The sequence below is a fragment of the Octopus bimaculoides genome, chromosome 8 (genome assembly GCF_046866305.1).
Source record: "Octopus bimaculoides isolate indiv1 chromosome 8, ASM4686630v1, whole genome shotgun sequence".
In the NCBI taxonomy this organism is placed as follows: domain Eukaryota; kingdom Metazoa; phylum Mollusca; class Cephalopoda; order Octopoda; family Octopodidae; genus Octopus; species Octopus bimaculoides.
This window is the reverse complement of record NC_142935.1, coordinates 31,766,932-31,779,431: the sequence shown is the minus strand read 5'-3', so window position 1 is coordinate 31,779,431 and position 12,500 is coordinate 31,766,932. Positions and strand designations below refer to the sequence as shown.

The 12,500-nt window shown below is 38.9% G+C and overlaps 1 protein-coding gene across 2 annotated transcripts in view; it reads left to right on the top strand.

Annotated features, from left to right (window-relative positions):
- Positions 1-12,500, top strand: part of LOC106881999 (low-density lipoprotein receptor-related protein 2) — a 146,098-nt gene that overhangs the window by 128,791 nt on the left and 4,807 nt on the right. For both annotated transcript variants that reach the window (XM_089356328.1, XM_089356329.1), the window contains 10 exons: positions 1-168; positions 1,305-1,430; positions 4,525-4,665; positions 5,066-5,197; positions 6,077-6,353; positions 7,762-7,890; positions 9,284-9,507; positions 10,218-10,391; positions 11,277-11,402; positions 12,427-12,500. The exon at positions 1-168 is cut by the window's left edge and continues 40 nt beyond it; the exon at positions 12,427-12,500 is cut by the window's right edge and continues 25 nt beyond it. In XM_089356328.1, coding sequence (XP_089212454.1) covers positions 1-168; positions 1,305-1,430; positions 4,525-4,665; positions 5,066-5,197; positions 6,077-6,353; positions 7,762-7,890; positions 9,284-9,507; positions 10,218-10,391; positions 11,277-11,402; positions 12,427-12,500 — 1,571 coding nt within the window. The remainder of the gene's footprint in view (positions 169-1,304; positions 1,431-4,524; positions 4,666-5,065; positions 5,198-6,076; positions 6,354-7,761; positions 7,891-9,283; positions 9,508-10,217; positions 10,392-11,276; positions 11,403-12,426) is intronic.

Below are 12,500 nucleotides of genomic sequence, written 5' to 3'. Positions count from 1 at the left end.
ATTGCGGTGATAAATCAGATGAAACCCATGAGGTATGCCTTGAAATTGGGTGTTCAGAAAAAGAGGGAAGATTCCGCTGCGACAATTTATTATGCATTCCAATATGGCGAGTCTGCAATGGAAAAGATGATTGTGGAGATGCATCAGATGAAAATACTCATCACGTCTGTAAGTTTTGGTTTTGTTATTCACCCTATTGCCTCTCACCCTCATAATTTTTCTGCAATCAATGAGGTTTTTAATGTGTTGATCATCAGCTCTTGCCCAGTTATAAAAAGAAATTTGTTGCAATGTGTAGTTGTGCTTGGTTAGCAAATAACTTCAATTGTGGGACCAGAACAATTATGCCGTGGTTAGAATAATTTTAGCCATTCAACAACAAACTGTTACATTGGCCTTTTGTTTATTTCCCCGACAGTGTTGCTGTTCTTGTTGATGATGGTTATGGTGGTGGTGATGATGAGTACTAGTAAGTACCATCTTGAATTCTAGGGCATATAGGACCAGTTGCCCAATTCTCATGGCGTGTAGGTGACCAAGGCCACAACAGTCCCATCCACCCCAATGGGATGCCGGTCTGTCGTTGCAGGGTTACACATTTTCAGCTGGGTGCACTGAAGCAACATGAAATAAAATGGTTTGCTCAAGGACCCGACACACCAACAGTTCTAGGAATCAAATCCACAATCTTGCAGCCTAGAAGACAGTACACAATTCTTGTCTTCTCCCCACTCCCCACTGTCAAACTTCCCCAGCTTCCCCTCTTACCATTCCCTTATTCCCCTGCCCCATATCATTGCCCACACTCTCTCCTCTTCTCTTCTCCCTTCATTACACAAACCACTTTAAGCTCTCAGCAGCCTTGTCCATTTATAAGACAGCATCACCAGTGCTGCTGCCACAGGGAAACAAGCACCCAGTTCACTCTGTAGAATGGTTGGTGGCAGGAAGGAAACAATGCCAAAAAGAAGGCATCGGTACAGACACACGACTCTGTCAAATTGTTCGATTCATTTGAGTAGGGAACGTGTATGTTAGAGGATGATGATGATGGTGGTGATGGTGATGATGATGATGATGATGATGATGACGTTGATGATGATGGTGGTGGTGGTGGTAGTGGTGAGAAGGAGGAGGAGGAGGTGGAGTATGTGTGGGCAACTGAACAATGCAGCGTCTCCACTTTCAAACTTCACTGTGTTCCATATTAAAACCCATTTGTTAATTGAGCCACCAAGACTTCTAATAAATGCAAAACTGCAGTGATTTTTTTCATTAAAAAATCATTGATCTGTTTTCCTTAGGTCAACCGAAGGAAGAAATATGTGAACAAGATCAGTTCAAGTGTACAAGTAAAGAGTGCATTGATGCATTCAAAGTGTGCAATGAAATAGCTGACTGTGCAGATAAATCTGACGAAATAGGATGCAGTAAGTATCGTTTTATTTTTCACCAAGCAACTCTCATCAAGAATCAACAGTTTTTTTTTTAATTTAAAACTACTGTTCCTAATAGCGATTTCTCCTTCTCTCTCTTTCTCTCTTTCTCTCTCTCTTTCTCTTTCTCCCTCCCCTCTCTCTCTATTTCTCTCTCTCTCTTTCTCTCTCTCTCTTTCTCTTTCTCTCTCTCTCTTTCTCTCTCTCTCTTTCTCTCTCTCTTTCTCTTTCTCCCTCTCCTCTCTCTCTCTCTTTCTCTTTCTCTCTCTCTCTTTCTCTCTCTCTCTCTCTCTCTCTCTCTCTCTCTTTCTCTCTCTCTCATTCTCTTTCTCCCTCTCCTCTCTGTCTCTCTCTCTCTAACTGAGGTAGCTGTGTATCTCCCTTACAGAAAAACACCCCTTCTCTGTTCCTCTACTCATATCCTAACCTCACATCTGGCACAAAACCATGTCCCCACCCAGTTGAGGTGTCTTATCCTGAAAATCACTTGGTGACCTCACTGCTACTGGCACCACATGATCAGCACCCAGTACACTCTGTAGATTGGTTGGCATTAGAAAGGGCATCCAATCGTAGAAACCAAGCCAAGAGCAGACAACAAAACACGATGCAATCCTCTAGCTTGCCAGCTGCCAACAAATTGTCAAACCCATGTTAGCACGGAAGGAATACATTAAATAATGATGACAACGATGATGATGATTGCAATCATGACTATGATGACAATGATGATGATGATGATGATTATATATATATTTTGCTATCTGTCTGTCTGTCTGTCTGTCTGTCTCTCTGTCTCTCTCTGTCTCTGTCTCTTTCTCTCTCTCTCTCTCTCTCTCTCTCTCTCTCTGTATATATATATATATATATATATATATATATATATAGAGAGAGAGAGAGAGAGAGAGAGAGAGAGACACACACACAGACAGACAGACAGATAGAAAAATTATGAGTTAGAGGTTACTTGATGGACTTTTTTCCTGTTTATATTCCTCTGATGAACTCTAAATCATTCTGACGATGTTTGTTACAAGTAACGAGAAAAATGCAAATTTACTCCAAAAATAACAAACTGAAACAGCTGTAAATGTCTTTTAATTACAAATTAACTATGACCTTTTCATAACAATGATCAACTTCTAATTGTTAATTGTTGCTCCGTTTCTTTTCTTATCTATCTTTATATATATATATATATATATATTTGTAAACATAATGCAATAAAATTTTCCCTTCATGAATTATTGCGTTTCAAAATCCAACTGTACTCAGAACATCCACTGCAGAGGATGCAAAGTATCACAAAAGTGAAACATACGTAGGGAACAAATGGTATGTCCTGCATCTTGCATTTATCAGACTTTCTCCCATATATATATATATATATATATATATATATATATATATATATATATATATATCATAAGTGCATATACACTCACATAGATATACGTATATACATATGATGAATGAACAAAAACAAGAAAAAACACAAGAGGTACAAGTTTTTACAAAGGTGTTATTAGTTTCATGCTTGAAAAAAAAAAGAAAAGGGTCTTTGACGTTTTGGACATGTAGTGCTTCATCAGAGAAAAAGAAGAAAGAGGAAAGAGAAGAGTGGTGGAAAGGAAGGCAGAAAAACAAAGTTAGGGATGATTTTCTTAAGTGGGGAGGAGGTGGGGGTGTTGTGTGCATATAAAGGAGAGTATCTGTGAAGGGAAATAGGGATGGTGGTGTTTGATTGATTTGAGGTGCACACAGCTGGCTGGGGTTTGGTTCATTGAGATGTGAACGTGGAAAAGGAGAGGCGGAGATGTGGAAGCAGAAGAAAAGGTGGGAAACAGGGGAGAAATAAGATGAAAAGTTTATAGAAGTTACAGGTAGAGGAAAGGTGAGAAAGTGAATAAAGGTGGCAAAAATAGGTAAGAAAAACAAAACGGTTGAGCCTGAAAGAGAAGGTTATAAGGTGGAGAGAAGGAGAAGAGAATGGTCGAGAAGTTTATAGGAAGAATGAGATTATTGAAAAAGGAAGAATTGCAAAAGAGAGAAATACTCATGAAAAGGATGTAAAGAAAGGAATGTGAAAATAAAGTATTTTAACTCAAAACCAGGAGATGGACCTTTTAGACTGTGGCCATGCTGGGGCATAACCTTGAAGAAGAATTTTTAGTCAAAAGAATTGACCCATGTACTAATTTTTCTTTTTTTTTTAATCCAGGTGCTTAATCTCTTAGTCTCTTTTTCCAAACTGCTAAGTTACGAGGATATAAATAACCCAACAAAGGTGGTGGGGATATTCAAAGACACACACACACACACACACACACACAGATATATATGCCACAAGCTTCTTTCTGTTTCCATTTACCAAATTCACTCAGAAGGCTTTGGTCACCCTGAGGCTATGATAGAAGACACTTGTTGAAGGTGCCATGCAGTGGGACTGAACCCAGAACCATGTGGCTGGGAAGCAAGCTTCTTACCACACAGTCACAGCTGCATACAGAGAAAATATTTTTTCTTTTTCTTTTGAGAGTCAATAAAATGGATCAGGAAGGATTATGTTGAAGACAGAGAAGACTGGATTAGAAGGATTATAAAATAATCCTTTCTGCTAAAGGCACAAGGCCTGAAATTTGATGGGAAGGGGATAATCAATTACATTGACCCCAAAAGAATGAAAGGCAAAGTCAACTTTGGCAGAATTTGAACTCAGAACGTAGCGACAGGCAAACTACCACTAAGCATTTCGTCCAGCGTGTTAATGATTCTGTCAGTTCGTCACCTTTGGAGAATTATTAAATAATAAATTAGAAAAATTACTATTTTTAAATCTCACAACGAGAGATATTCAGCAACAGTTCTTTGTAGTACAGATTGTTATCGAACATCACATGGCAGTCCTGGACATAGATCATGTCATATAGCCAGCTGGATACGATGCTGCTGTAATTAGTCCTAAACCAGGACTGCCATGTTATGGTGGCAAACAATCTTTACTATATTAAATAATAATTATATAAAAAAACACCAGGTGGGATCTTGGAAAGCTTATTTATAAAATATATTTTTTTATGTTCTCCAGTTAAAAGTGCTGGTGCCGTCAACTGCAGCATTGATAATGGAGGGTGCCCCCACAATTGCACAGATCTCGAAGGAGGTGGTATGATATGTTCCTGTCGAAGCGGTTTCAAAATGAAAGATGAAAAGACAAAGGAATGCGTGGGTATGTAGAATAATACACCTTCTTCGTCGTTATCTCACCTGTCTTTGTATTTTTGTATTATGTTCTTTGAACAATTTTGAACCAAATGTAGAAAGAAATTGTCTGTTTGCTAAATTCTTAGAGATGTTGTAGTTATAATGGCAATTCAAAGAGATCTTCCATTGAAGTCAAGGGGCCAACAGAGACACCCAAAAGCATTTTATCCCACCTTATGATGGTGTTGATGATGATGACAACAATGACAGAAACGACTATGAGGATGATGATGGTGATGATGATGCAGAGAAGGATGATTGTCAAGGTCTTTTACTTTCTGCCACTTTCTGCAGACATAGAATAGAATCAAGATGGTAGAAAGGCAATGTAAGGCATTGATTTTCAATTGAAATTCTCTTTGCAGATATTAATGAGTGTGAACTTTCGAATAACAAATGTCCTCAGCTCTGCGACAACATAAAAGGTTCCTACAAATGCCTGTGCCATGAAGGCTTCCAAGACCCTTTATTACCCACTCCCAAATGTAAATATACAAGTAAGTAGATTAACATATCTGTGTGTGTGTGTGTGCGTATGTGTGTGTGTATATGTCTGTGTGCATATGTGAGTGTACATGTGCATATGTGTGTGTGTGTGTGTGTGTGTGTGTGTGTGTGTGTGTGTGTGTGTGTGTGTCCTTGCATGAGTGTTGTCAGCAAGTGCCTCCACCATGTAAGCGGTGTGGAAGTATGATTATGAGATTGTGGTTTCATGATCATAAGAATGTGGTTTCAATTCCTGGACTGGGCAACATATTGTTTTCTCGAGCAAGACACTTCATTTCATGTTGCCCCAGTCCACTCAGCCAGCAAAAGTGAGTTATCCTGCAACAGACCAGTGTCCCATCCAGGGGAGAAGTATACACACCACAGGAACTGGGAAACTGACCCTTATGAGTGTATCTGACTCAGCAAGGACCTTTATCCTGTCTATCCCATCCACATGGTGACCTTTGCATCCAGTTTTCTGCAAGTACATGTCTGGTCATGAGGAAATATTATTTTACTCAGAAACAGGTGAGGGTTGGCAACAGGAAGGACATCCAGCCATAGAAAATTCACCTCAACAAATTCCTGTCCAACCCATGCCAACATGGAAAAGTGGAGATTAACCCTTTAGCATTCAGATTAATCTGTCAAATATAATACTTATTCATTCACATTGTTTTGAATTAATACTGCTTTATCTCATAGCTTTGATATTCTGAGGATATAATTGTTTATTTTCAGAATGACATTGTAGGGCAGGTGTGAGAGGCTGGATTTGGCCAATTTGATTATAAAACAGGTAGAATATTTGGGCTGGATCTGGCCGGTTTAAATGCTAAAGGGTTAAAACAATGATGTTGATGGTTGCTTTTGTTGTTCTTTTGCAGAGGAAGGCAAAGTAAGCATCTTCATGTCTGTGAGTAGCGGCATCCGAAGATTTGACCCCATAATCAAAGAATACATGAGCACCTTACTCTCCACACAAAGATCCCAGGGTTTAGCAGTCGACATTGAACGGTCAACCCTTTACTGGACAGATATGATCAGCAAAACAGTGATGCGTTCTTATATTTCTAAAAAATCTGATAATGTTGGAGTCCCACAAGATCTGAAACTCAGTAATCTAGAGGAACCAAATGGCATTTCCATCGACTGGATATCAGGGTAAATAACATTATATCCAACAGCGAAATATTCTTTTCTTATTTATTTCATTATTTCTGTAAAATTTATTGTTGTGTTTACAAAATAACTTTGTGTGTGTGTGTGTTCGTGTGTGTGTGTGTTCGTGTGTGTGTGTGTTCGTGTGTGTGTGTGTGTGTGTGCGTGTGGCACCTTGAGCAAGTGTCTCCTACTTTAGGCCCAGGCTGACCAAAGCCTTGAAGTTAGTGAGTAGATTTGCTAAATGGAAACTGGAAAACTATATATATGTATAGGTGCATATGTGTTTGCCTGTGTGTGTACATATATGAGTCTATGTGTGTGTGTGTGTGTGTGTGTGTGTATTTAGTTTTGTTCAAATATGTTTGTGACATATTTTAAATTCTAAAGGCAAATTTAGTGCAGTTTACCATTGGAGAAAAAAATTCTTGCTTATGGTAAATGGTGCAAAAACACCTTATCTGCTCAGTGTCTCCTCCAAATAAATTCCTAGATGCGTTTCTGGCATCTTAACCTTCCTCAGAAGGAGATACCAAAGAGAGGTAACCCTGGGCAGATTAGAAAGCCATAGCTTATCTTAGAACAGCCAAGCACCAAGGTCAGAGCAGATACAAAAGTAGCAGCACTAAGCAATGATTAGAAATAAACAAACTTTAGATTTGTTCAAAAATATATTTCTGACAGATTTTAACTTCTAAAGGCGATTTTACTGCAGTTTACCAAGGAGAAGAATTCTTAGGCATAAGAGGAATCAGATGTGGTGTGCAAGAGAGTTGACTGTGCTGGTATGGTCATGTGATACATATGGACGAGGACAGCTGTGTTAAAAAGTGTTGTTGTCTAACTGTAGAGGGAACTTGTGGTAGAGGTAGACCCAGGAAGACATGGGACAAGGTGGTGATGCATGACCTTTGAACTTTGAACCTCACAGAGGCAATGACTAGTGACCGAGACCCGGCAAGCCAAGTGCACTCGTGCTGGTGGCACCTAATAAAAATAATCAACCTTTGAATGTTGGGCCTCATGGAGGTAAAGTGGCTGAGTGCCTTACGAGTGTTGGGCCTCATGGAGGTACAGTGGCTGAGTTCCTTTCGAGTGGGCCTCACAGAGGGGAGGTAGCTGAGTTTCTTTCGAGCAGTGGGCCTCATGGAGACAAAGCGGCCAAGCTCCTTCCAAGTGTCTATCAACAAAATTCCATTCTCAAAGCAGCAGTCCCTCTGATGCTATGAAAGTGGAATAGAAGCCAGAAATACATACAAAAACAATCTTCTTAACTAAATGGTCACATCTTATTTTCATTTGATAAGCAGGTACCATTTATTCTTTTCATTGGTTTTAATCATTCTTGATAAATTCTCAATAACTTCGGCAGCAATAATGTTAATTTTATATTTTCCTCTTTTTATAACAGGAATGTTTACTGGACTGACTCCAAAAAGAAAAGCATATCTGTGGCAGCTAAAGATGGAAGATACAGATACACTTTAATCAAAACGGAACTTCGTAGTCCTTATGCTATTGTCGTTAACTCACAGACAGGGTAGGCATTTTCATTCAAGAGACTCATTATCAATCACTCATTATATTCTTCAGATATTTTCATTTGCCCAGTTTCGAAGCCATAATGAAACACCAACCTCAAAGACAACACTAATTTTGACTTGAATATTTCCAAATATAAAGATTTGTTTTGTTTTTAATATATCAATGCTTCCACATCCTTTAATCAGATTGTTTTGTCATCGGCTTAGTGACATAGAAATCATGTTGATCAGTTATAGCAAACATAATTTTCTTTTGCTTTTACAGATTGTCACTGGTGGGGGTTGGTTGCGACCCTAATGTCGCCATTGGGGGTTGGGTTGTGATTGTTGAGTTAGTGAACAAACATATATTTCATTGGTTGTGTGAATAATTGAAGCAGAATCCATGAACATTTGACTGAACATTTGACTGTTGTGTTCTTGACCAAAACATTTCATCTCACGTCACTCTGCAATCACTTCAATGTCTGACATTGTACACCTGTACAAGCACACTTGTACACCTGTACAAGCACACTTGTACACCTGTACAAGCACACTTGTACACCTGTACAAGCACACTTGTACACCTGTACAAGCACACTTGTACACCTGTACAGGCACACTTGTACACCTGTACAGGCACACTTGCACACCTGTACAGGCACACTTGTACACCTGTACAAGCACACTTGTACACCTGTACAGGCACACTTGTACACCTGTACAAGCACACTTGTACACCTGTACAGGCACACTTGCACACCTGTACAGGCACACTTGTACACCTGTACAAGCACACTTGTACACCTGTACAGGCACACTTGTACACCTGTACAAGCACACTTGTACACCTGTACAGGCACACTTGCACACCTGTACAGGCACACTTGTACACCTGTACAAGCAATGTTTATTCAATGGAGGGAGTGAGTTAATATACAGCACATATGTTTGATCACTATAAACAAATCACCTGCCAATTTCCCCTGTGCCTTTAACCAGGTGTATTTAAGGGGTGTGAATCAGTTTGCTTTGTGCTTTCTTGGAAGCCCCCAGCATTTCTAGGATTTTCTGTTGTAACCCAATGCAAGGAGGACAATAGGTACAAACAAAAATTCCTCCCTTGAATTTAATAGATGCATATTTTTCATTGGTTCTCCACCAATGCTCCTATTTTCCCTAATATTTGACGAAACATTCATATCTACTGATCAGTCGATCTCTTCATCATGGCATCATTTTTGCTTCCCGTGCATTAGAATAATATCTGACCCGTTATGGTTACACCAGGTGGCTGTTTTTATTCGAATGCTCCACCAGTATTCTTTATTTCCATGCATGTGTGTATGCTTCTTTCTCTCTCTCATCATCATAAATCTTATACTTGTTTCCCATGCACTTTTTCAGCTGGATGTACTGGACAGATATAAACAGTTACAACCCCAAAATAGAAAGGTCTTGGATGACTGGTGAGAGAAGACAAGTTTTAGTTAACAAAGAACTGGCACGACCAAGTGGAATTGCCATCGATTACTTCATGAACAATCGTGTGTTCTGGTCTGATTCCAAATTCAACAGAATCCTATCAATGAAACCGGATGGCACCGACCAAGTGGTTGTTATTGGAAATGGTATCAGATTTATTTATTTTTGCTTATGAAAAGGCAAGGGATAGGGGCAGTACCCAAGGTCTTTTTACAGGGTTTCCAAATGTTTTCTTTTTAATCTGGTCTCAATGTTCACAACAGTGGATTCTGCTAAAAGTATTCAAGGGACAGTTGGCATGTTAAATGGGAGCAATGGCTTATATCTACCCCCTTTAAGTACAGGTTCAAATAAAATCCATCCACCTAACTGGGTTCTGCACAGTTTTTGTGAAGTCTAATTTCATTCGGAGTTCTTCAATTGACCTGATACTATTGTCATGATGGCTGCTTGTTGGAACTGGAGAGTGTTGTATTGTTGAAGACCATCGTTGTGTGGTCAAGCTGGATGCATGTGTTATAAATGAAACAAACTCATGAAGGTTTAATGTATTTATTGATAGAAATGATTTACTGTGTTGACGATCTAGAAAAGGAAAACGCAGATGATATAACTGCCAGCTGGGAGGAGAGGACCATGCTGTGTCTTGTTAAAGGCTAGCTGTAGTACATTGTGTGTGATTGTCTGAAGCTGTCTCTTGCTGTTTTTTAATTGTTTGCTTATTTAAAATTATATATATATATATATATATATATATATATATATATATATATATATATATAATATATATATATATATATATATATGTATGTATGTATGTATGTATGTATATGTATATTGTAATGTGTCATTTCAGCAATAAACTCAGTGAGTATTGACCTGTATGAAAGTGAAATATACTGGGTGTCCCAAAATGAAGGCAAACTGATGCAAATGGATAAATTTGGACGAGGTATAAATATTACTCTAAGAGACCAACTGTTTTCTCCAAGCAGTGTGATTGCATTCCAACCATACAAGTATCCAAAAAGTAAGTGATCTGTCTTTCTATCTTATTCCATCTCTCTCTCTCTCTCTCTCTCTCTCTCTCTCTCTCTCTCTCTCTCTCTCTCTCTCTCTCTCTCTCTTTCTCTCTCTCTCTCCCCTTCCCTCCCTCCTTCCCCTTTCTCTCCCTCCCTTTCTCTCCCTCCCTTTCTCTCTTCCTCTCTCTCCTCCATCTCTCTGAATTTCTCTCTTTCACTGTGTATGTATGTATGTATAGTGGTTTTTTTATTGATTGCCTGTCACCAAGCCTAACATGCACACTCATCTTGAACTCCTTATGCTGACTCTCTCTCTCTCTTTGTATCTCTCTCTCTCTCTCTCTCTAACCCTTTCTGCTCTTCTTTCTCTACAATATAATGTATGTCAGAAGAAATCGTTTAAACAACCATCAAACCAACCAACCAACATTTATATATATATATATATATATATATATATATATATATATATATATAAACAATATATGAGTATATGCATATATATGTACATGTATGTATATACGTTCATCTACATGTACATATAGATACATAACTGGGTACATGACGTGGCAAAAGAACAAGGACAAAATGGTAAACAAGGTGCAACAAACAAGCAGGCCACATAGAAACATCCCCTTCATCAGCTGCCACCATTAAGACTCCGGCGTTTCGAAGAATTAAGGCAGTACACATCGTTAAAATGGTTCTTCCCACGAACACAAATTAAATTGTTTTCGTGGAGGGTAGTGGCGGACGGAAAACAAGACAGGAAAATGAAACGGTGAAATAAACAAACAAAAAGGCTGTACAGCCAGACGTGAAGTGTGTATGTCTTGAACGCTCAGCTTCTTTTACATTCAGGCGTTTGTTTTTTTTTGTATTTGTTTGTGTAGCTACAAGTAAATGTGCTTCAGAAAAAACATGTAGCCATCTCTGCCTCCTGATTCCAAATGGTTATCGGTGTGCTTGTCCTGATGGTTCCAAGTTGATTGAAGGGTCCACTACATTATGTGATGCAGGTAAGAATAGCATTTTTGTAATTAAACTAATTTTTAAAATTATAATTAATATTGAATAAATTGATATTAAATAATAATTAATATTTATAATAATCAATATTAAATGACTGCATAATTAGTGATATGGATTAATTGGAACCATATAGGAAAACATTTGTATTTAATATGACCCCTGAAATTAAATTACTGGTAGTTATATAGGTGCAGAAGTAGCTGTATGGTAACAAGTTTACTCCCCAACCTTATAGTTCTGGGTTCAGTCCCACTATGTGGCACTTCTGGAACACATCTTCTACTCTTCCCTCAGGTTGAGGAGATATAATTGTGAACAGCCAGCTAATAGAGTCTATAATTATATGCCCACTTCTAAATATGTGGATTGTGCTTAAGTTAGAAATTAATATTGTCATTTTTTTTTAAAGGCAAAGAGATGGCAGAATCATTAGCATGCTGGGCATTAGCATGCTTTGTTGAATTTCGTCCGTTTTACATACTGAGTTCAAACTCTGCCAAGGTCAACTTTGACTTTCATCCCTTTCAGGGTCAATAAAATGAGTACCAGCCTCCATTGTCTGTTTTGGCAGAGCTTCCACAACTGGATGCCTTTCCTAACGCCAACCATTTTACAGAGTGTATTGGCTGCTTTTTACATGGCACCAGCACCAGTCCTTTTTAGGTGGCACCTGTGCTTTTTATGTGGCACCAGCACCAACAGGGTTGCTAAGTAACTAGCAAGGCAGAAACCCCTTCAACTGGGAGAGGGAGTAGGAGTGAGGCGTTAGGTGGCTTTGAACCAGTGGATGAGAGATTAGAGATATGGAGGAGGAGGAGGAGGAGGAGGAGGAGGAGGAGGAGGAGGAGGAGGAGGAGGAGGAGGAGGAGGAGGAGGAGGAGGAGGAGGGGTAGGTGTCCTGCAGTAAATAAATAAATGTCATATTAAATGTTCCTCAGCTGTTGATCATTCTCATGACGTCTCATGACATTGGCTTATCTTCTGCATTTCCTTTCTGACAACCCTCATTAGCATATGAAGTGCCTCGGAAATTGCCCATGTGTATTTGTTACCATGGTGGTTCTTGTATTCAAGGAAGCAACGGA